Source organism: Aythya ferina (genome assembly GCF_964211825.1).
Source record: "Aythya ferina genome assembly, chromosome: 1".
NCBI classification, from domain to species: Eukaryota; Metazoa; Chordata; class Aves; order Anseriformes; family Anatidae; genus Aythya; species Aythya ferina.
Window position 1 is genome coordinate 52,768,188 of NC_140296.1, and position 25,950 is coordinate 52,794,137.

The 25,950-nt window shown below is 39.0% G+C and overlaps 1 protein-coding gene across 3 annotated transcripts in view; it reads left to right on the forward strand.

The window, feature by feature from the left end:
* GPC5 (glypican 5) overlaps positions 1-25,950 on the forward strand; it is a 775,603-nt gene that overhangs the window by 487,383 nt on the left and 262,270 nt on the right. Inside the window, exon 8 of one of the 3 annotated variants that reach the window (XM_084506837.1) lies at positions 9,451-9,518. The exons of the other annotated variants lie outside the window; for them this stretch is intronic. Coding sequence (XP_084362963.1) covers positions 9,451-9,452 — 2 coding nt within the window. The 3' untranslated portion in view covers positions 9,453-9,518. Of the gene's footprint in view, positions 1-9,450; positions 9,519-25,950 lie in introns of those variants that run through there. 3 annotated transcript variants of the gene reach the window in all.

A 25,950-nucleotide genomic window follows, 5' to 3' on the forward strand; every position in this document is an offset into this window, starting at 1 on the left:
ATATCATTATTTTCTATAAACACATTTAGTGCTAACTAAAGGCAATAATTAAGTTATACTTAAAAAACAAAAAATAACTTCTTACAAGGAAAACTGGTTAGTAACCAACAATAATCTGGTAATCAAATGTTTCTATGAATAAAAAAATTAAAAAAAAATGTATAGTATAACCTTCCACTATAGGTGGCGGATGCAAACTCGCATTACAAAACCAGTGTATCTTGACTGGAATATTCTGTAGCCTGCTATTGCCCTAGTGTCTTGAGCTGACTCCCTAACCTATATATTTGTGAGCAAATATACAGAAACTGGTTCTGAATTCAGCAGGCATGGAACAGCTCACCTACAGGCAGTGAAACTCTCCTGCCTTCTCCCAAAAATACCTACATGCAGAAGGCCTATTCAGACTTACCCTGAACACTCAAATCATACCCAGGCATTTCCTGGGAGTGCTACTTGTCTCAGGCCAAAATTGTGCCAGCCCCATGCTTGCAATTTAATATCTTGGATGGTCAAATGACGGTGCCCAGGACTAAGCTTTGATTAAATTTAGTGCACTAACATAGGAATTCTTATCTATAATCTTTAATGAGCAGAGACTGTGAAGGTTTGTAGCTAACGGCAATTCATACAAAGCTTTTACTCCATCAGTGACCTTCTGAATTGTAAGACAAGGAGTGTCTGCTAGAAAAAACAAAAACACCAAAATTATGAATCTATAAAATATTTTTGGGGGTAAAAAAATAATAATTAAATTAAAATTACAACTAAATGCAAAAGTTTGTTTGTTTGTTTGTTTGTTTCATAAATTTTCCTGAAATAATTCTCATTTAGTAACAGGAACATTTCTGCTTTCTAGATGTTACATACACTGTGGAATTAAAAAAATTACTGGCTACCTAAGTGACTGAGATTGAAACAGTATTCCAGGTTGTCTACATCATTTGAAAAACTCGTTCTGGATGAAATAATCCACATATGTTATAAATACTTAAAACACATACATATATATTTGCCTATGTTTGCATACAGACATCTGTAGGTATGTATACAGACATCACTTTAGATAAAAAATTATCACCGCTTTAATGAAAGGATTAAGTACTACCTTTCTCTACAGTCCCTTTAAAAAAGTGCTGCAGTAGGCCACACAGACATCATTTATTTACACATCTGTCTAGCAAAGAAAATTCTTCTCTGTTTTGTTGCTTCCAAATGACATATGCAATCTGTTGCCATTACTGTAACAGTGAAACCACACCACGGTGACTTAGTGTAGGTTTCCTTAATGCATGACATAAACATTTGATCCATGTAGCCATTACTTGAAGTTTGCTACTTCTGGAATTTCTTTAGTTAATAAAAATAATATGAAGCACATACTCCTGGATTTGGTCATGGAAATTTACTGAGACTGTCCCTACTTTTAGAAGACAGTCCCCTATTTCTATTTGGCATAGAAAGTAGTGCTTTGAAATTGCTTCCCTAGCATTTTTAGAGTGGTGAGGAAAACATGTCTGTGCATACAGATAATTTAGATCAGCAAAAGCTTCCAGACTGAAAGAAAAGCCTGACTTTTTCAATCAGTGATAAATTAAATACAGTAATTGCTATTCTGCAAAATAATAGTACTTTATTTTTGCTCATGGAATAAAATATTATTAACAATAAGAGTATTATCTGTGGTAGAAGAAGTAATATTTTTAAGCTGACTTTCATAAATTTAAATGCTAATTATAGCTGTTAATCCAATGAGACACATTTCAGAGGTGTGGATAATCACCACAAATTTCACCTTTCTGTAAATGCATAATGAAGCATCAGAGTCTTATTTCTAAGCATATCAACTTCTGTCAAGAGATTTTCATTACATCAAACATTGATTATGCTAAATTTAAGTTTACCATGTTATGGATGGATTTAAAGTGCTGATAAGCATCATTTAAAATTATTCTTTGCAGAACGTGCAAAGATATCTCAGTATGTGTGCAAAGAAGGGGATATTGCCTACTTGCATAACATACTTAGAGAAAGTTTTTGTGCTTTTTGTTAATCTGGAGACTGGGAAGGAGTAAAGCATAAGGACATATGGAGACAATTATAATTAATGCTTTTGATGCTGTGTTTTTTACTAACAAACTCCTGTTAACATCTGGGAAAAACCTGTCATGTTATTCAGATCTCTGAGAACAGTGTGGTGTGGGGAGAAGAGCTGTTATGTGGACATTCATACATTTTTACAGTGGAATACTTCCCTTTAAAGAAGAATTCTTCATTAGTTTACAGAAGTTTTATTTATTGTAGACATAGACAAATGCTATATACTATTATCATTTCTATGGCTGGTGCTGTCCTTGGAGCACATATATATATGTATATTTCTCTATATATTATATATGTACATTATATATATATATATTATATACATTATATATTATAATATATATTATATATATGTGTATTTTTATATATATGTATTTATATTTATATTTATATGTGTGTCTTTTCAAAAGAATCTTTTTTACATTCATTTCCATGACTCTTCAGAAACATGAAAAGGAATCATTGTTCTGCTCCAGAAGCAGTCTAGTGAATTATTTTTTCAACCATTGGTTATATAAAGTGAATGCATCTATTTTAACCTCTGTTCCACAACTTGTGCCATAGCACTGTAGTGGGTTTACATGGCAAGGTTTTGGTAACAGGGGGCCATAGGGGTGGCTTCTGTGAGAAGGATCTAGAAGCTGCCCCATGTTTGGTAAGGGTCCCATTGTTGACCCGAGCCAAGCCAATAAGCGATGTTGTTTTGCGCCTCTGTGAGAGCATATTTAAGACAGGGAAAAAAACGCTGCGCCACACAGCAGCTGGGAGAGTGAGAGGAGTGAGGAACGGCCTTGCAGGCGCCAAGGTCAGTAAAGGAGGGGAAGAGGTGCTCCAGGCACCAGAGCAGAAGTCCTCTGCGGCCTGTGGTGAGGACCATGGTGAAGCAGGATGTCCCCCTGCAGCCCATGGAGTACCACAGTGGAGCAGGTGGCCCTGCACCAATGGAGGCTGCCACCTGTGGAAGACCCCTGCTGGAGCAGATTCTGGGCCAAACCTGTAGCCCGTGGAGAGGAGCCCACTCAGGAGCAGGTGATCTGGCAGGAGCTGCTGCCCGTAGGGGACCCAGGTTGGAGCAGTTTTCTCCTGAGGGATGGACCCCGTGGTACGGACCCATATCTGGAGCAGTTCTGGATGAGCTGCTGCCTGTGGGAAGCCCACGCCGGATCATTTCATCAAGGACTGCATCCCGTGGGTGGGACCCCACAGCACAGGGCACAAGAGTGACCAAGAAGGAGCGGCAGAGAAGAAGCACTGTAGACTGACCATAACCTCCATTCCCCCGTTCCGCTGCGCCACTTGGGGGGAGGAGGTGGAAGAGGGTGGATGGGGGGAAGGTGCTTTTGGTTTCTTTCCTTTGTTTCTCACTTCCCCAGCTTGTTGGTAATAAGCAATAAATCTTACTATCTCCCTATGCCGAGTCTGTTTTGCCCGTTACAATAATTACTGCGTGATTTTCTCATCCTTATCTCAACCTTTGAGCCCTTTTCATCATATTTTCTCCCCATTCCTCTTTGAGGAGGGGGAGTGAGAGAGCAGCTGTGTTGGAACTCGGTTGCCCACTCGAGCGGAACCACAACAAGCACGTACATTTCTGTTACAACAATTTCTGTTTATTCATTTAGTGAATAAAATATAAAAAATGCATTCTCCAACATTGGGTTCTATCTTTATCCAGTTCTTGCTGAAATCAATACTTTACTGAGAAGTAAATTCTCAGTTCTTTCCTATACTATACGAGTCCTTGTCCTTTTTTTTTTTTTCTTTTTCTTTTTTTTTTTTCAGTATAAGTGGAAAGTTCTGCGTATACAAAGATGTTATGCAATATTTCATTAATGTCTAGAGAACATACTTTCTTCAAATGCAATAAAGATTTTGGAAAAAAAGTAACAGAATGGTTCTTCAGTTTGTGGGAGAATCCTATGATAAATTAAGCTCATTTCTCACATGACAGAGACCCTCTTCTTCCACCAACTGAAGTAGCAGTTCAGAGCATTACATGTTGTGGGAGTCATTGACATTGCTGCAATGTTTCTTAAATGCTTCTTCAACACAATACTGTTCTGTGAGTAATCTAGCATTCAGTACTGTGCAGAAAAAAAAATGAGATGTTCAAAATGAAGTCGTTGATGCATTTATCGTCAGGTTGGGTCCGTGTAGTTTTTACACGCAAGAAGATTATGACTTTTTACCCCCTTCCTGTCATTACCCTGATGAACAGACACATTATAACTTTATAACTATATAGTGTTATAAAGTATACAACTGGTATTATACTTTCTAGAACTTGGCACTCTTATGATCTAGCTCATCCATCAAGGATAAACGCTAAGGTAACTCAAGGGAATACAGCACCTATATAATTTGCATATCCCAGGTTAACACTAAGTCCTACAGTGGTAAGGAAGGCCATTTTGCAACTTCCAGGGAGGATTCATCTGATAAAATCTACATCCAAGCTAACTCTGAAAGCTCCTTTTACAGACAATAGAGAGAAATGGGCTCATTTAGGAGACAATTTACCACAGTCCCAAAAGCTCACTTAAACTGACTAGACAAGCCTAGTTTCATGAGGAGATCTAAGATATCCCATCTGGCCTTCTGCTGATCCAGAAGGGAAACAACATATCACAGATCCCCTAAGTTTTGTTGTTGTTGTTGTTTTGTTTGTCTGTCTGGTTTTTTGTTTGTTTGTTTGTTTTTCCAAAATGTTAGGAAAGCAGCTTCAAACATCTGACAATTCCCAAGTTTTTGATATCTTAGAACATCTTAAATGACATTTAGGTAACTGAATTTAGCACTAATGTCTATATTAGTGTGGGATGTGTCCTAGGAATGTCTATTTCTTTCTTTAGCAAAGAATTTCTTTCTTTAGAGATAATCTGGATTATCTCCAGTATAAGACTGGAAAAAAGCTTTAAAATACTTCATTTTCTAATACACTGAACAATTTTATTTATTTATTTATTTATTTATTTTTCCTGTGGAAGAGGAGATATTTCTTGATATATGGAAAACACACAATACATAATCTGGCTTTAATACAATCATTCACGTAGTATGTTACCTGTAATATGGAACATTTTGGTTGCTCTAAATCTCTGTTGTGCTTCCTGGGACACAAGTACATTTTGCAAATGTGGTTTTCCTAGTAATTTTTCCTTCTTCAGTATTTCTTCTATATGATATTTAAATTGTATTGCTTGTGTTAATTTAGTTATTGAAAAGATTGTAGAAATGTACTTTTTTCTTGAACAGATTTTTCCCTCAAGTATTTTATTAGGATTGTAAAGAGTTCCAGCTTGAGTGTTGTAAGAAGCATTTTTAATCATATATTGACCCTTGACACTTACAAAACCACATTGTCTTAAATCTCTTTTTTATCAGAGCAGAGGCCTCCTCATCCAGTCTTGTGCCAAAAAATTGTATGTGATCAGCATCCAGATTAGCCTGAAGCCAGTGTATTAAGCAGATGCTCTTAAGTGCTTGGCCCCCACCAAAGAACTACCTACTCTAGAGACTGCCACTCACACATGCACACACAGACAAAAACACAAGAACCAAACCAGGCAAAATTGATTGGAAGTATTAAAACTAAAGTGAGAATTTAAGTTGTGGGATGTTGGTTCTCCTGGTTTACAGGAATGAAGGACTAAATATGATACCTAGACACTGTGACAAGAATCCAAGTCTCGAGTATAGCTGGAGTATGAATAAGAGTATGGAGTATGAAAGACTGAACGAAACCAACAGTTTCCTCTACTAGGACAGTTTCACATCTATATTCCAAGGACCTAAGTCTTCTTCTCCCACTTCTGTTCATTCCCTTGTAAAAAGTCACAAGTCCTTTCTGATCCCTCTCCTTCTGGTCTCTTGACTGCCCATATCAACAAAAGAAGAGGAAAGTGCCTCATGCTGGGAATCCCTTCAAAGATCAGTTATAACTTCATGATGCTGAGGACCTGGTGGTCCACTTCTAGAGTGAATATCATTTAATAAATGGTTTTGCAACTGTGGTGGAGAGGGAACATTGCTGCTCTCTCTTCTTTCTAAAGGAACCAGCCCTGATTTATTGGTTGCCTAACCTCAGTTACAGATTCTTAAGATTCTTAATGTAAATTGATTGCCTTATGATCTAGTGATCTTAGGAGTTGGCTATTTCTCTTTAGTAATTGTACAGAAAATTTAAGTAGCTGTATTACTTATGCTCCCAAGGGAACAACACCTGTAACTAGGCACGTTTTTAGTTAAGTCAAGCTCTTAAGTAGTTGAGAATGAATCTGGGCAGGAATGAGATCATGATTTTATTTATTTATTTATTCATTTATTTATTTAATTATCTATTATGACAGCTGATTGCTTGTGCACTGACTAATATCCTTACTTAATATGTTAGAATCTGCTAAAACCACTTGCAGTGTTACATTCAGATATTGCACTTCAGCTAGATGTTTGCTCATAGCTGAGAGGCAGTGAGGAACTTTTTCTGAAAATATTTCTCCTCTGTAACCGTGTAACTGTATGAGTTCTCCTAGTTCACATGAAGGCGAGGTTGATTTACTAGTTTAAATGAATGTACTTGTGTTTGTCCTGATACAGACTAGAAATACTTATGTAATCATTTACCTCCTCCAGGCTGAAATACTCTTACTAACTGCAGAGATGCACTAGGTTCTCAACCTCTCTGCTATAATGACTATAAGAATGCTTTGTTGTTGTTGTTGTTGTTGTTGTTGTTATTTTATCTAGTTCCAGCTATCTTGCACCCAGCTTTCAAATTCTGGTTGGGTAGAACAAGTGCAGCAGGAAACAGAGCTGTAAGTCGTAGGATTAGAGCTTTGGGTTTTTTCTACTTTACCTGTACTAAAGTGTCAGCCTCCCACTGTGCTAAAGTGATATACTTTTAGATGCAAGGTGTTATAAGCATTAATCTACTTTAACATTTGAGTTTGGGTGAGGAATGCACATTTGAAACATATTTTCTGATTGCTCTGCTACTACTCTCTCATAGTGCAGCTGTCTTAGAGTGTACAAACAGGAGATTTCAGAATAACTCAGATTGGAAGATGCTGTCTAAGAATACACCTCTACCTGCTAGTGGAAAGACATAAAGAACCAGAATTCATCAAAAATACACTTTTTATACAATTTATACACTAAAATGTGTATAAAGCAGGCTTCGGTACACAGTCCCAGTTCCACATATCTACACTCTATAAATCCCACTTGTGTGCTGCAGTCTCTGCTAATGTAGACATTAATTTCAAATATTTTGCTGTGTTTTATATTCTGCTAAACTGATAATAATTGATGACTGCTAAACTGATAATGTAAGTACAACAATATATAAGGAACACATTAGATCAGGATATATGGTCTTAACAGCCACTTGACAATCACAACAGTTGAACTCACAAAGCAGTCCACACCCTCCTTGCTAACTTGTTATCACTGGTACCCAAGCTAATTGTTTTATTACTGCCTAAGTCAGCAATTTAGACACACTTGTCTCCTCTACTATTGTATTGCAGCTTGTATACTCAGAGTAAATCTCCGGTATCACACGGTGATTTTCAGGTAACCATTTTTTTGTTTTGCTTTTATTAGTATAACACCATATGAGCAACTGTGAGGTAAATGGCACTTCAAATCCTTTCTAGCAGACTATCAGTGACTGGAAATGGAGAGCAAATATGGTTTGTGGGTGTTTGTTTGAACATCACAAAATTTACAGTCCACACTGAAAATTAAACATAGATGGTTAAGTTTTCATAGATAAAATCAGTGAATGTCTGCTTTTTATATTTGAAGTTATGTTTAGAAATTTCTGAAATGAGTAGGCAAATTTCCTATTTTCGTATTTTTAAAGACAGAAATATTGTGCAAATATTTTGTGTGAAAATTTTATAATGCTCAAGTGCCTATTTTTACTTTAGAGTAATACATTGCACAATGCTCACTATAATTCCCATAATGCTCACTATAATTTCACACTTAATTCTCTAGTGTGACAAGTAAAAGCACATTTTATGTTAGTTCTACTGTTCTCTTTCAAATCAATTTTTCCTACAATATTATTGCTTATGCCTTATGTATTTTCCATGAAAATTCTGTTGAGTTCAACATTGTTTCAGAATATCATGTAATCTTGTTCTATGAATATGTTCTGATTCAAGGCCACAGTTTCAGTAAAGAGTGATGCATAAGACACTTCAGCAGTGTGCTGGTTTTACCCAGTGGGGCAGCTAAACTGCACCACAACTGCTCTCACTCCCCCTCCTCAAAGGGAAAGAAGGAGAAAATACAATGGAAAGGGTTCAAGGTGTGAGATAAGGACAGGGAGATGACTCAACAATTATCATCACAGTGAAACAGACTTAGCACAGGGAGATTAATAAACTTTATTACTTATTACTAACAAGCTATGACGCCATCCTTTCCAAGCTGAACCTGCGAGAGCTTCCCATAGGCAGCAGTCCTTCAAGAACTGCTCCCACATGGCTCCGTACCATGGGGTCCATCTGTCAGGAACAAACTGCTCCAGCATGGGGCCCCCATGGGCGGCAGCTCCCCCCAGACCCACTGCTCCTGTGTGGGCTCCTCTCCATGGGCTGCAGCTCCTACCCAGGACCTGCTCCTGCAGGGGCTCTCCATGGGCTGTAGCCTCCTCCAGGCCACATCCACCTGCTCCACCGGGGGCTCCTCCATGGGCTGCAGTGTGGAGATCTGCTCCATGTGGGACCCATGGGCTGCAGGGGGACACCCTGCTCCACCAGGGTCCTCTCCACAGGCCGCAGGGGAACTGCTGCTCCAGTGCCTAGAGCACCTCCTGCCCTCCTTCTGCAGTGACTTTGGTGTATTCAGGCCTAGTTCTCACTCCTCTCTCTCCCAGCTGCTGTTGCACAGCAGTGATTTTTTTGTTGTTGTTTTTTCCCCATTCTTAAATCTGCTCTCCCAGAGGAACCAGCACCACTCACTGCCTCAAGCTCCAGCCAGTGGTGGGCCCCTTTGAAGCTGGCAGGTGCTGGCCCTTATCAACAAGTCTAGGGTAGGTGCCTTATTTGTTTATAGCAGTGAAACAGCTCAGTTTCTGGGTGTGGCCAATGTCAAATGGCTGGTGTGACAATAAGTGACACTTTGATAGTATTAGGCACATGTGTTTGTAAGAAATCTGAGCCAGCAGATGAGTTGCACTAATGAGATGCATCAAAGTGTATTTCATGAATAAATATGCTTATCATATAATCTAATGGTTATTATTACATTTGTTTATAAAACATTTTAAATCTCTCTATATAGTGTTTATTTATTTATTTATTTATTTTTACATTTTATTTCTATATTTACTAGGAAGTGAAACAACGAGGTGTAACTTTTTTGACCAGTTATTCTGCACAGATTAATTCATGGAGAATTGGAACAGAAATCTGCAATCCTGTTGAAAGATAATGACTTTTATTTCTAAAGAACAGTATTTATTAATTTACATTTATTCAGTGTGAAACCCGCGTGATATTTTATTACTTCATGGTTGTGTAGTTGAACTACATAAGAGCACCATATCTTTAATAAGTATTATTAATTGCAATGCAGCTGTAGCATTTGTTCTTTTTGCCCATTTTTCAAAATCATAGCTTAATATAGTATTATTCAGATGCTCTTCATACAAATATTATGGTAGTGTGCAAGTCAAGTTTAATGTGCAGCAGGGAAATACTGCTCTGTCTTTGCACATTAGCTGCCTCCCACATAACCATGCACATTTTAAACTGGAAAACAAAATTATGATTTCAGAGAAATTGCAACTAATAAAGTTGAACTAGCTACACAAATACCCACATAAATATACTCCGCATTGGGAAGTGTTTAATAGTTGGCAGTACTCATTTTTATTTTGGAGAAATATATACAGTACATTTCTGTACCGCTTTTAATATTTAATGGTTTGCACAGGCTTAGAAAACAATTATTAAATATAAAAAGTATTGCAGGTAGAAGTCACAGAGTGGTTTTCAAATATATTATAAACGAACAGATTAGCATTTCATTATTTCTTCATATGCCACTTGGAGAAACTGAGTTACCTGAAAAATGGTAGTAAAAAATCTCTAACGGCTTAGAAATGTGGTGGTGAGGAAGACAGGTTAAAATATTGCCTCTTGAAAAAGAGTTGTTTCTTGACATTCGTGTTCGAAAAGCTTCCTGTTTTATTAAAAGAAAGTGAAATGTTGCATTTTACCTAGTTGTAACAAAGAATTTTTGTTGTATCGGAGCATGTCTCTCCATTTGCAGTGGAAAAACTAGGTAGTGCTACTGCACCTTTGCTAAAAACAAGCAGCACTTTTTTCATCAGAGTCAACATGTTTAAAGATAAGTTATATTTTGGAAGTCCACTCTATGTTGTAAAAAGCTATATCTGAAGCTTATAGTATTCTGTTTGTGTCTTTGCAGTCCTTTATTTAGTTATTTATCTTCGTCATTTTAAAAGTGAACATTTACATTTACATTTATATTTACATTTCAGATTCTGATAAAAGGGGTAAATTTCATGAGAACTGTGGATGCTTTAACAGATGTTTTATTTTCCTATTTTTTTTTTCTCTTAATCTTTTTAGATTAATATTCTAGACTCATCTGAACTAAACAAAAAATACTTGTGGCAATACTAAGAGATGAAGACTTGATCATTTTCACTACTTAATTGCTAGGTTTATGATACTGTTTTGGACAGTTTCTGTTGATTCCGTAGATGAAGGTGGTTGCAGGGGCTAGCTCTGAGCAGCTTGGACACAAGTGATCTTGTCCCCTCTGTCTAAGGTCCAAATGCAGACATTTATAGACGTATCTATAACAGACCATGCCATCTGCTTTTCAGATTATCTATTTTTCTTTACATGGTTAATTCCTTTTTTTTTTTTTTAAGGATTTTGTTTCTCACTAGTCTACAGCATGGATTTTTCATGTATTTTTGCTATGCTTTTTCTTGTTCTGTCCTATATAATCTTTCTTACAACCTTGCTTTTTGGGATAATTAATTTAATGAAGTACTATCAAATTATGTTTTCTTTTTCTCTGTGAAAAAAAAACACACATGACCTGCTCTAGTAATATTCCTGTTGTGCCTTATGCTTTTGACACCTCCTAAATGATTAATAGCAAGAGACACAATATTTGCCTTTATTAATGTTATATTAATAGAGGACTCACAAAAGTCAATTCTACACTTCTGTATTCAGCTAGGTCCTTTCATGTCAGAATGTATGGGTATATGTGTGCATGTGAGTATTTATATATATATTTAATAACAAGGATATCTCCTGGGCCTTGGACTTTAGCTTCTTTTTAGGAGCTATGGAAGCATTATAATGCTTCAGAATTCTAAAAAGAAGACTAATATCTGATTTCGCTGATGCTCAAATTCTACACAAAACTGATACTTACACAACAAAAATTAATATTCAAAAAAAAAAGTAAAATAAAAAATTAACTTTATTAATGAGATGGAAAAGTTTAATAATGACCTGTTATATAGACTTGCTAGCCAAATGGTCATTGACAAAGAGTAAAGCAATCAAATAGTTTTTCTTTTCAAAATTTTAAGTAGTTTAGATATTGAAATATTAATTGGGGCTCACTTATGCAACACATCTTGATTGTTTCCCATGGTGTATGGGTTTCTGACTGGTGAACATTGCTGCATATTTCACTAACACTTCTAGCTTACTTTTATTAAAATGGATTTCTGTTGCTCTGTAGTTTGTGATTTAATTAATGATCTCAATAGGTAGACAGAAAGATATGTAGCTTCAGCGTGTAAGGGTATGTGCTATGTAAAGATACCTAGTTTCTGAAACTAGCTTGTGAATGGCTATTCAGTAATAATAACTAGGACAGGAGACACGAGAAGTAATAATTTAAGGACCCAAGTACAAGAACTCTAAGAAGCAGGAGATGTAATAGCAAAGACTAGAGCAGTTGGATCACTGCCTGATGGACCTTTGAATGAACCACTAGAAGCCTTGAAGAGGTTCAATCATAACTTTGTTATTGGTAAGAAGGGGGAAATTAATATAATGGATCTCAGGGATGTGGTGGTTTTACTCAGGTGGACAGCTAAGCTCCACCACAACCTCTCTCTCGCTCCCTCTCCTCAAAGGGAAAAGGGGAGAAAATACGATGGAAAGGGCTCAGGGGTTCAGATAAAGAGAAGGAGATCAATTAACAATTATCATCATGGGCAAAACAGACTCAGCATAGAGAGATTAATAAATTTTATTACCTATTACTAACAAATTAGAGAAGTGAGAAACAAAGGAAAGAAATCAAAAACACCTTCCCTCCATCCACCCTCTTCCACCTCTTCCCCCTGAGTGGTGCAGGGCAACAGGGAATGGTGGTTGTGGTCAGTCTATAGCAATTCATCTCCCCCACTTCTTCACAGCCACTCTCTGCCCCTGCTCCATGTGGGATCCCTCCCAGGGGATGCCGTCCTTCCCAAACTGATCCTGAGTTTTCTTCCCACAGGCAGCAGCTCTTCAAAAATTGCTCCAATATGGGTCTGTACCATAGGGTCCATCAATCAGGATCAAACTGCTCCAGCATGGGTCCCCCACAGGCAGCAGCTCCCCCCAGACCCTCTGCTCCTGCATGAGCTCCTCTCCATGGGCTGTAGCTCTGGCCTGGGGCCTGCTCCTGCGGGGGCCTCTCCACAGGCTGGAGGGGAACTCCAGTACCTGGAGCACCTCCTGCCCTCCTTCTTCAATGACCTTGGTATCTGCAGGGCTGTTTCTCACTCCTCTCTCTCCCAGATGCTGTTGTGCAATGTGTCAATGTGTTGTGTGTTTTTTTTTTGTTGTTTTTTTTTTTTTTTTTTTTTTTTTTTTTCCCCTTTCTTAGATCTCTTCTCACAGAGGCACAACCAACATCGCTCATTGGCTTGGCTCTGAGCAGCAGTGGGTCCCTTTGGAGCCTGCTTAAATTGGCCCTTATCTAACATGGGTCAGCTGCTGGATTCTTCTCACAGAATCCACCTCTGCAGCCCCGCACTACCAAACCCTTGTCATGTGAACCCACTACAAGGGGAAAAAACAAATTTATCTTGGGATATTTGAAGAGGTTTGCTGGATTCAGAAAAAATCAGTATAGGATGCCTAGAGGAAAGGACAAAAACTAAGTGAAGCTGGAGTCAAACTAGGTTGGGGAGAACAAATGTGGAAGGAAAGGAGATAAAGATGGATGGGCACATGTAAATAACCTGCTGGTTGATATATTTGTCTGGACAAGCCCTAGCCTGATTACCACAGTCCATCCTCCTAATAAACTCTATTCCTAATTTTATTCCTGTTCATCATGCTAGCAAAATTCAGGCTGTTGAGTGGGTTAAGAGGTCTGGTCTGGTAACACAGTTTTGGTAAATGAGTAATGAAGAACTCAGTGTACTTCTTAAGTCATTGTCGTGGTTCCGCTCAAGTGGGCAGCCGAGCTCCACCACAGCCGCTCTCTCACTCCCCCTCCTCAAAGAGGAATGGGGAGAAAATATGTGAAAAGGGCTCAAGGATTGAGATAAGGACGAGAAAATCACGCAATAATTATTGTAACGGGCAAAACAGACTCGGCATAAGGAGATAGTAAGATTTATTGCCTACAACTAACAAGCGAGAGAAGTGAGAAAACAAAGGAAAAAAAAAAACAAAAGCACCTTCCCCCCCATCCACCCTCTTCCACCTCCTCCCCCCGAGCGGCGCAGGGGAACGGGGAATGGAGGTTATGGTCAGTCTACAGCACTTCTTCTCTGCCGCTCCTTCTCGGTCACTCTCGTCCCCTGTGCTGTGGGGTCCCACCCACGGGATGCAGTCCTTGATGAACTGATCCGGCGTGGGCTTCCCACAGGCAGCAGCTCTTTCAGAACTGCTCCAGATATGGGTCCGTACCACGGGGTCCATCCCTCAGGAGAAAACTGCTCCAACCTGGCTCCCCTACGGGCAGCAGCTCCTGCCAGATCACCTGCTCCTGAGTGGGCTCCTCTCCACGGGCTACAGGTCCGGCCCAGAATCTGCTCCGGCAGGGGTCTTCCACAGGCGGCAGCCTCCGTCGGTGCAGGGCCACCTGCTCCACCGTGGTCTCCTCCACGGGCTGCAGCATGGAACCCTGCTCCACCGTGGTACTCCATGGGCTGCAGGGGGACATCCTGCTTCACCATGGTCCTCACCACAGGCCACAGGGGACTTCTGCTCCGGCGTCTGGAGCACCTCTCCCCCTCCCTCTACACTGACCTTGGTGCAAGGCTGTTCTCTCACTCCCTTGACTCTCCTGGCTGCTGTGTGGCGCAGCGTTTTTTCCCTGTCTTAAATATGCTCTCACGGAGGCGCAAACAATATCGCTTATTGGCTCGGATCTGGAAAACAATGGGGCCCTTCCCAAACATGGGGCAGCTTCTAGATCTTTCTCACAGAAACCACCCCTATAGCCCCCTGCTACCAAAACCTTGCCACGTAAACCCACTACAGTCATATGTCATTATCTATTCAAAATAATTCTGAAAATTACCTGCTGGAAGGACTCTGAAAATCATTTCTAAAGCTGGGCAGTGATCAAAGTGATTTTTTTATGTTTTCCATTTGTATTGTTCCCAAGTATATTTAAGTCCCATTTACCCCATTTTAATACCAGAAAGAGGCCTCTCATGGCTAGATCTGTTTCATAAGCACATCCTTTTCTGCTCATTCTACCTCTCGTCCTTTTACAGTGTTTAAGTCCATATAATACACTGGTGTTTGGCTTTCACTGTGAAAATTATAAGATGAAGTTTCTAACTTAATATAAGTTTGACATAGTGAGTAGAATCAAGGAAATGGGGTACCACAAAGTGTCATTGCAAGTCTTAGGGTACAGATATGGATGCATAGGGCATGGAAACAAGGGGTATTTCTGAAACAGTGGCTCACTTGTACTTCACCTCTGAACTTCCAACTGCAAGCATATGAAACACACTTCTGTAACCAGTCCTACACTCCCCCTTTACCATGTCTGTCTTAGCCTTTTACTTTCAAAAGGCAGCCTTATAGTCTTGATGCTGCCAAGATGTTGTGCAGTAACTTTAAGGCTAAGGCCATTTTTTCAAGAGTGGAGACCTGGGTTTTATTTCTTAGTAGCCTAAACTGGGGCTGAGTCAACAACTCCTGCCATAAGTTAGGATGGAGTGGATGGGAGCTGCCTCTATTTCCTGTTGAAGCCAGACCTCTTTTCATGGAGGAAGCTCAGATTCACAAAATCCTGTGGAAGGCTTCATGAAGTAACATGTTTCTGCATCTGATAAGTAGGACTCTTAGCTGTGAACAAGAAGACATCATGTTTTCATGAATGTTCCTTTGCTTGTGCATTTTATATAACTTTAATCCTAAAGAAAAAAACAATCTCCAAACCCCCTAAATATTTCAGAATCATGAATTTAGGACCATAATCCTTATTTGAGGCTTTTGTGTAATGTTAATGAAAAGTAAAAAGATAAAAGCATTGTGTGAGGACAGAACAATTTAGAGATTGTAATTATTATTAACTGTCTGAAAGAGTAATATCACATCTCATTAACATCCAGTACTCTTCAGCAAGAATAATACTAATCTAAAGAATGCAGCACATCTTAAGCTGAACTGCAAAAGAGATAAATTTATATAATACATTATCAAGCACAGCAAGAGAAAGTTACGAAGGTAAAAATAGTAATTGCTTTCTACACAGAGACAAGCAACAAATCTTTTTTCTAAACTTTACAATTAGAGACAGTTTGCAAAATCACACTTTTACAACTGTACTGGGTCTGGCTGGAATGTTAACTTTCCCGGCAGCAGCCCATACAGTGCCGTACTCTGTACTTGTAGCTGGAACAGCAGTGTTACCACACCAGTGTTGTGTCTACTGCTAAACAGCAGTGGCACAGCATTGGGCCTTTCTCTAACCCTCCTAGGGGGTGGGCAAAAAGTGAGGAGAGAAACATCACTAGGGCAGCTGACCTAAACCTATCAAAGGGATATTCCATACCATGTGATGTCACACTCAGCAATAAAAGGTGGAAACAGGAAGAAGAGGGGAGGGGTGGGCTCTCATTAGGAAAACATTGGTCCTCCTCTCGAACACCGGCTGCATGCGTTGAGGCCTTGCTTCAAGGACGTGGTCAATCATCGCTCATTTGTGGGAAGTAGAGAGTAATTTCTTTCCTCTGCACTTCCATATAGCCTTCATTTATTTTGTTTGTTTGTTTTCCTCCCTTCTTTTTATTTTTCCCTTTTCCCCTCCCTTTTCCCCTTTCCCTTTTTATTTCCCCTTAGTTAAATTGTTTAGTTCATGGTAGTCTTTATTTAATTGTTATTATTATTTCCCTTTAATTAAATTATCCTTATCTCAACCCGTGAGTTGTTCTTTGCTTTACTTCTCCCCCTCCTCATCTAAAGGAGGGGGAGTGAGAGAGTGGTTGTGGGGTTTAGCTGCCCAGTACGGTAAAACCACCACAACAACTTGTCCTAAGACCCCAAATAATCTGCCTACAGAAACATGTAAACAATTTCATGAAGAAGTTATTGCTCTGAAAAAATTTATTTGCTATTTCATTCCTTTTTATTGTGGTAGCTTTTGGGTCTTCTGACATGCATCAATGAATATTTCAAGTCTTTTGGGTTAAAAAAAGCCTACCACCTGCACTTTTTTTTTTTTTTTTTTTTTTTTTTTTGGGGGGGAGGGGGACTTAACTTTGAACTAAATTGAAAATAGTTTGCTCTTTCTTTCTTTCTTTCTTTCTTTCTTTCTTTCTTTCTTTCTTTCTTTCTTTCTTTTTTTCTTGCTTTTTCTCTCTCTCTCTTTCTCTTCCTTCCTTCCTTCCTTCCTTCCTTCCTTCCTTCCTTCCTTCCTTCCTTCCTTCCTTCCTTCCTTCCTTCCTTCCTTCCTTCCTTCCTTCCTTCCTTCCTTCCTTCCTTCTTTTTCTTTTTCCTCTGTGAACTGCAAATAAAAGGAATATTTTTAAAAACAATTTATCCTCTTTTACTGTTGAAGTACCTGAAAAACATCACAGACTGGATGTAGCCAGAAAGATGATGGAAAGCTTTGCAGCAATTTTCTGTGTATAATCTTAAGCACTGTAAGAAAAAGTAGAGTGAAAGACTGTTAGTCCTTTTGCCACTTCCCTTCCACATCTTTGATCCTTCAGTAAATCTCCCTGTCCTTTGGCTTCTTGCTTATGCACCACCAACAAGAGCAATCCTGAAAACTCATCTCATTGTGAAGCCGTCATCATGCTTCACGGCACATTAGGCGAGTCATTTAATATCTTATAAGACCCATTTTCTTGCCATACTGTGCTTAAGGATAACTCTACTTGAAAGTGCCCTGTTAAGCTCTTTTACACAGACCATGAAATTGTTCAACTCCTGTATTCTTAAGAATCAGTATGAGACTAAGTGTGATTTGGTCTTCGGTTGAGCATAACCTGCTGCTTCCACAGCTCTTCTTCTCCCTCTGTCTGGGACTGGAAAGATGACATTCTGCAGTCCATGATGATTTCTTGACAAACCACTCCCAGCTGGGCTTCCTTCCTGCTAACATGAAGAACACCACCACTGCCAGACTCTGTCCAAGGGTTTTGCTCAAGTATTTTTATTTTTTATTTATTTATTTTGTGTGTGTGTGTGTTTACTGTTAGTAATTAAGAAATTTACTAAACCATACCACTCTCTACAGCTGGCCATTTTGGATGTTATTTTTCAGTAAAACAAAACAAAACAAAAAAGGTTGTACATATCATGCATTTGTTAAAGTTAGTTATTCCTAGAAAGTAATCTTTTTATGAATAAAATCACAACAACCCCATGAAGAGCTACAGGCTCGGGGCAGAGTGGCTGGAAAGTGGTGCAGAGGAAAAGGATCTGGGGGTGCTGATTGATGCTCACCTGAACATGAGCCGACAGTGTGTGCCCAGGTGACCAAGAAAACCAATGGCATCCTGGTCTGTATCAGGAATAGTGTAGCCAGCAGGAAGAGGGAGGTGATTGTCTTCCTGTATTCAGATCTGTTGAGGCCACACCTTAAGTACCGTGTTCACTTTGGGGCCCCTCAGTACAAGAAGGACACTGAGGCCCTGGAACGTGTCCAGAGAGGGGCTACGAAACTGGTGAAGGGCCTGGAACACAAGACCTGTGAGGAACAGCTGAGAGAACTGGAGTTGTTGAGTCTGGAGAAGAGGAGGCTTAGGGGAGACGTTATTGTTCTCTCCAGCTACCTGAAAGGAAGTTGTGGGGAGCTGGAGGTGTGGTGGTTCCGCTTGAGTGGGCAGCCGAGTTCCAACACAGCTGCTCTCTCACTCCCCCTCCTCAAAGAGGAACAGGAAGAAAATACGATGAAAAGGGCTCGAAGGTTGAGATAAGGACAAGAAGATGACGCAGTAATTATTGTAATGGGCAAAACAGACTTGGCATGGGGAGATAGTAAGATTTATTGCCTGTTACTAACAAGCTAGTGAGAAACAAAGAAAAGAAACCAAAAGCACCTTCCACCCCCCAGCGGCGCAGGGGAACAGGGGAATGGAGGTTATGGTCAGTCTACAGCACTTCTTCTCTGCCACTCCTTCTCGGTCACTCTTGTCCCCTGTGCTGTGGGGTCCCTCCCACGGGATGCAGTCCTTGATGAAATGATCAGGCAGCAGCTCTTCCAGAACTGCTCCAGATATGGGTCCGTACCACGGGGTCCATCCCTCAGGAGAAAACTGCTCCAACCTGGCTCCCCCATGGGCAGCAGCTCCTGCCAGGTCACCTGCTCCTGCGTGGGCTCCTCTCCACGGGCTACAGGTCTGGCCCAGAATCTGCTCCAGCAGGGGTCTTCCACAGGCAGCAGCCTCCATTGGTGCAGGGCCACCTGCTCCACCGTGGTCTCCTCCACGGGCTGCAGCGTGGAACCCTGCTCCACCATGGTACTCCATGGGCTGCAGGGGGACATCCTGCTTCACCATGGTCCTCACCACAGAACACAGTGGACTTCTGCTCTGGTGCCTGGAGCACCTCTCCCCCTCCTTCTTCACTGACCTTGGCACCTGCAAGGCTGTTCCTCACTCCTCTCACTCTCCCAGCTCCTTTGTGTCACAGCATTTTTTTTCCCTGTCTTAAATATTCTCTCACAGAGGCACAAAACAACATCACTTATTGGCTTGGCTCTGGTCAGCAGTGGGGCCCTTACCAAACATGGGGCAGCTTCTAGATCCTTCTCACAGAAACCACCCCTATGGCCCGCTGCTACAAAAACCTTGCCACGTAAACCCACTACAGGAGGTTGGCCTCTTCTTGCAGATAACTAGTGGTAGGACAATAGGGAATGGCCTCAAGTTGCACCAAGGGAGGTTTAGGTTGGAAATTAGAAGATACTCTCAGAAAGAGTAGTCAGGCATTGGAATGAGTTGCCCAGGGAGGTGATGGAGTCACCATCCCTGGAGTTGTTTAAGGAAAGGTTGGACATGGTTCTTAGATACATGGTTTAGTGGGTGATGTTGGTGGTAGGGGTAGTTGATCTTGGTAATCTTGGAGATCTTTTCAAACCTTAATGATTCTATGATTCTATGATACATACTTGTAGCGTTGTGCTATCTAGCTCCAGGCTGATCCTGTGGTCTGAATGTTAGTCATTGTAATGCAGTAAGTTCACTCCTAGAGTGACTCTTCCAGTTTCATCCAAATAAGGACTTTTTTTTTTACTGTTCTCCAAAATCTGCCATATGAACTAAATCAGGTAAATGGGGATGATTGGAAAATTAACTTCAAAAGCACATTTTGTGCTTGAAATAAAATGCTAATGGTGATCTATCATTCAGGTCTCTATGGTATCATCTCATCTTTCTCAAGTCAAGAAGTGAGATGAAAAAAAAATACAGTCTCACAGATGTTATTCTATCAGTCAGAACTTTTCAGATAACCCTTAATTGGAAAGGGTTGGAAGACTAGCGAATTTCTGATAAAATGTAGTTACAAAAGTGGACCAGAATGACAGGAAGACTTTCCAAATGTAAATGCTTCGTGATCTGAGCACCATGTTTCCTTGCCACACTCATTTACATGTTAATAGAAACATGGATGGACTGAAATTGGTCTGGGTAGAACAAAGAGATCAGCTGGGTAGAAAAACCTAAGTGAATACAGGTTTCTAGACTAGGAATTTTTATCACAGATCATGGGATAGTTGAGGTTGAAAGGGACTACTGGAGGCCATCTGGTCCAACCGCCCTACTTAATTTAAGCAGGATCACCTAGAGCCACTTGCATAGGACCATGTCCAGATGGCTTTTGAATCTCTCTAAAAAAGGAGACTCCATAATCTCCCTTGGCAACCTGTGCTTGCACTTGGTCACCCTCAGAGTAGACAAGCATTTTCTGACATTCAGAGGGAACTTCCTGTGTTTCAGACTGTGCCCATTGCCTCTTGTCACTGGGCACCACTGTAAAAAGCCTGGCTACATTTTCTTTACATACTCTTTTCAGGTATTGTATTAACTGATGTTTCCCCTTCAGCCTTTTCAAGGCTGAACAATCCCAGCTGTCTCAGCCTTTCCTCAAAGGAGAGTTGCTCCAGGCTCTTAATCATCATTGTGGTTCTTCGCCAGATTCTCTCCAGTATGTCCATGTCTCTCTTGTACCGGGTGCTCCTGCACTGCACACAGTGCTCCATATCTGGCCTCACCAGGACTGAGTAGAAGGGAAGGATCACCTCCATCGACCTGCTGGCTATACTCTGCCTAATGCACCCCAGGATACAGTTAGCCTTCTTTACAGCAATGGCACATACCTGACACATGTTCAACTTCATGTCCACCTGGATCCCACACATACTTTTCTAGAGCTTTTCATACTTTTGTAGAGCTTTCCAGCTCTACGCTTCCCCTTGTTGAATTGCATAAGGTTCCTGTCAGCCCATTTCTGTACCATGTTAAAGTATAGCAAAATAAAGCTCTCATCTGTTAACCACTCCTTCCACTTTTGTGGCATCTGAAACTTGCTGAGGGAACACTGCCTCATCATACAGATCATTAATGAAGATATTAAACAGGACTAGATCCAATATCAACCCCTGGGCTACACTGATAGTTACTGCCCTCCACCCACAATTTGTTCCACTAATCACCACTCTCTGAGCCCAGATTTTCAATCCACCTCATTGCTCATCTAGACCATACATCAACATCTGCTCTATGAGTATCTTACGGATGTCAAAAGCCTTACTGAAATCCAGGTAGCCAATATCTACTGCTATCCTCTTGGCTATCAAGCCAGTCATTTCATGATTTCATCAACTTCACGTTGGTGAAACTTTAATGAATCCATACTGGCTACTCTTGATAAACTTCTTGTCCTTCCTGTGCCTGGAAATGGTTTCCAGGATTAGCAGCTCCATCGCCCTCCCAGGGTGGGAGGTGGAGCTGACCAGCCTGTAGTTTGGAATATGAAAAAGATCGGTCTGTTCAACTTATTTTTTCATTTACTATATTATTATTATTATTATTATTATTATTATTATTATTATTATTATTATTATTATTATTATTATTATTTTATGATGAAGAAGAATCCAATAATCAACTGTGGAACCTTGCAACATTCAGAAAATGAGGTGGATGGTCATCCCATTTCTAGGCATTGATATAACTTCTAAAATTTTGTTAAGGTACACTTCACAGAAGTAGTGGCAACTATTTTGTTGGTAATGCAAATCAACATTAATGAATTAACTCTTTTGCCTAATGGACAAAATTCCATTAACAAGCGTGCCAAGATGGAAGATACATCATTTTGTGGCATGAAATATCAGTTTTCTGAGGAGGTTTTTAAGGAGGTCTAACCCTTGAATTAAAATGGTATTCTGTGATTAGGTTTAGAGCCACTGTAGAGTGGTATAAGCAAAAATAACTAACTAAATAAATAATCCAAATACATTTTAGGCATATCATCCCTCTTCCTCATTTTACATATTACTCTTGCAGATAACTGTTAGTCTTTTAAAGTAGGTCTTCAAATTTTCTATCATTATACTTCTCAAGTATAGTGCTTGGCTTAAATAAAGCAAAAATCAACTGGATGGTAAAATTATACTTCTCTTGTGTCTAAACTGGATAATATAAAACTAGCTAGGAGAAAAAGCTTCATATCACACATCTCACTGATGTCCAATAACCTACAGGATATATTCTGAGTTTATTGAGTTAGGCAATAAAACTTGTAAATCATTGCAACAGAGGGAATATTTTTATTCATCTTGTTTGAATCTGATCAGCAGAATACCTGCAAGTTATTGAAAGAATTGCTTATAAAATAGCAGAAATAAAACTCTGTCTAATCCTTAAGGTGCTGTAAAAAAGAGTTCTGAATGCATCTATAAATGTTCTGGACACATAATACAAAAGGGATTACTTTTCTCTACAGCATAATAATAAAAATAAAAAAAAATAAAAAAAATAAATAGTTTGAAATGAGAAAGAAACAGGTGAGATAATAAAATGAAGACACACGTATATTTTTGTATCTCTGGGGAAAACACTGGAATCCCAAGGAACTGCAGTATTACTGTGTAACAACAGCATATTTTGATTTAGTGTTTTATATAGGCATTTTTGAAAACAGAATCTACTTCAAAATATCCTTTTGTAGAATCCTTTGGTAATCTGTGATTTTTAATACTTATTAGTTTTGAAATATGTTGATAAATGAGTAAATACGTACCTAGGATATGTTTTATTACCTGAAATGTATATATTTGCTGCAATGTATTACTGTAGCAAATAACTTTTCTAAACAAAATAAATAAACAACTTTAAAAACAAGAAAAACAATGGGGAAGAAGGAAATTTAATGTGCTATGCATAATTTTAACTTCTTAGCATTTTTAGTATTTCCTTAATAATGTAGCAACTATATTTTAATTGCTCATTCGTCGTTCACTCATTAGAATATGAAATTAAATACGAGTGTACTTAAAACTATTGTCTATACAGCCTTATGAAACAAAAACTTTGATTAAAAAACAGAACAAAACAAAAAAAACACCATTTGAGCATAGTGTACTGAGAAGAAAATTGTTGTATAATATTTTCCAGTTCTTGAGATGTCTTCTGACAGATTAAATAGTAAAAACTGAAATATTACATGCACAGCTTTTTCTTCTGTGGACTAAACTCATTTCTTTTGCTATTGTGTTTCTCATATTTATAATTAATTCCTGTTAGTAAGCTTCCATCTTATGCTGTCTGATTTCTTATGTGAAAAACTCATGCTTTTTTTGAACAAGTTAAATATATCATTCATATTACAGCTACATGATTACAGAAAGACTAAAAAAACTCCAGATGCAGAAAAGATGTATGGTATTTGGAAATTAGAAATCAGAAATGGAAAACCTCTAAATTCGATAGTTGATGAATTTATGAACATTTATCAGACAGCTACATTTTTTCAACAGTAAGCAATCTTTCTTCTATGACTTAAGTTTATGGACAAGACTGTGCTGGATGCACTAATATGTAATTTCACTCCAGTAATACTAGACTGACTTCATGCATATGTAACAGATGGTTGTTAGAAGAATAGGTTCTGACTAGCCCTGTTACTTTTTTTTTTTCTTTTCCTTTTTTTTTTTTTTTTTTTTTCCTTAAGCCTTTCACGTAAAGCAATTTCAATTTCAGCTTTTCTAATGCTTCCAGATCAATCACACTATTATTAAGAATGGAGATGGCGCTGCTCTGGAAGATTTTATCAGAAACTTTTGAACATGGATAAGTTCATTGGGGAAATGATTCAAATATATTTTTATTCCAGATTCAATTTACTACATGCAAAAATGAGTTGCATGTCATGAGTTGCACGTCCAGAGCAATAGAATTTCTGTGAGGGAAAAAAACACAAAGTAAAAAACATTTCTGTAAATTCAATGTTCAGGTCTATCAAAACACTAATAAAAATAGTGAACAATCTCTGTGCTAATGGCTATGTTCTGCCTTATATCTACAGAGAAAAATATATACACTAATACAAGCAGTAAAAGTACCAGTTGGCCAGCTTTGCAAATGCAATTTCATTTTTTATTATTATTTTTTTAAATGGTCAAATAAAGTGTGTGTAGTGGTACTCAAAAGTACCCTGAAACACCGGTCATGAATGAAGGGGAAAACTGATTGTTGAATGCTCCTTTGCATTAGTGATCTATATTGAATATAGATCACTAAAATAATAATCTCAAGGACAGGTAGAGAGTCTGAGCTACTTCTTGTATAGTCTTCCTTTTTAATCAAGAGGAATGGACAAATCTTAGGACAGGATGAATTGGTCTCTGAATTGTATATCCTTGTTACTGTGGAGCTTAACACCAACACTTCATACAAACAGGACTGAGTCTATTTGTTCAGTAATCATCTGGTTTATTAAAGTACCTAACAAATAGAAGGCACTTAACACATTGAAAATTAAAGTACTTCTAGGGAATGATTTCTCTGGTGTCTGTAATGATCATGCTTTTCTATTTAGGGCTTGTTGTACTTGCGTTGTATAAACAGCTGGAAATAGACACTACTTTTTTTTTTCTCAGGGGACACTGATGTTATCCCACATCAATATGTTCAGAAGCTCACTGTCAGAAGTATCTCTTCAATACCCCAGTTTCAGTAAACAGGCCAGGAAATATATCTGAGAATCTGTCCTCAAGACAAGATGACATGCAAGAAATGAGAAAGGTGTCATGATAGGAAGAATCCAGTAACTCAGATGGACCCAGCGGTTACTGGGGATTGTTGCCCATAGACTTTTGCAGTCTATGGGGTTATAACCCCCTAACTATATAGAAAAACTACCGTTTTTTTGTTGTTGTTGTTTGTTTTTGTTTTTTGAAATTGTATAGTTGCACAAATATACCAAAGTTATTGTAACAAAAAGTTTTATACCACACTATTGTACAAAGCTAGGCTAAAGCTAAAACTGTTGGACAATAGTCATTTCTAGTTGTTCTCCAAGATGATCAAGAAAATCCCAGTAAAAACAAAACTAACCAACCAAACAAACAAACAAAAACAACCACCACCACCAAAACAAACAAACAAACAAACAAAAAACAAAACAAAAAAACAGAAGTCTTGAGGGCTACTAGCATTGAGAAGAGTATATTTTGAAGCTATCAAGCTACAGATTCTGACATCATCTGGAGGCTGTGTGAGGAATGTTTTAACAATTCGTGTTCATAAAGAACAATTTTGTTTGAATCCTGTCTGCCTCTGGGTCCTGCACTGGCAATTTAATTCTTGAACCACAGATGCAGTGTTTCCCAGTCTCCCCCTCATTCTAGTCAATTTATCACGTCTTCAGAAAACACTCCTTAAATTTATGAACCTGTTTGCTTTTGTTATTCCGGACTTCTATTTCTAACAGTTACAGCCTTTTTTCCTGTCTTCTTCGAGATTAACTTAACACTGCTATAGATGTGTCTATGAATGGCTGGGGAAGAATGTTTTAATTACTCGTGAAGTGTCAAATAAGAAAGCTGTTTGTGTTTGATGTCTGGGAGTTTCAGAACAACTGATAACAACTAGTGACTGTTATGGGATACTATGCGGATCTTTGGTATCTGGTTAGGGGGGCCAAGAGATAAAGAGGAAGGAAAAAGAAGCTGAAGGACAGCTGGGAGACAAGACCTGAAGAGAATGTTCTATAAACTTGGAATGGTGCCAAGTAAGTACAAAGGGGGAGGGGAAGACTATGAGCCTTCAGCATGAAAGACCCCTAGAGACCCCCAGAAGAGACCCCCAGAGGAGACTGTGCATGCTCCAGTAGGAGGGACTGGACCCCGGAA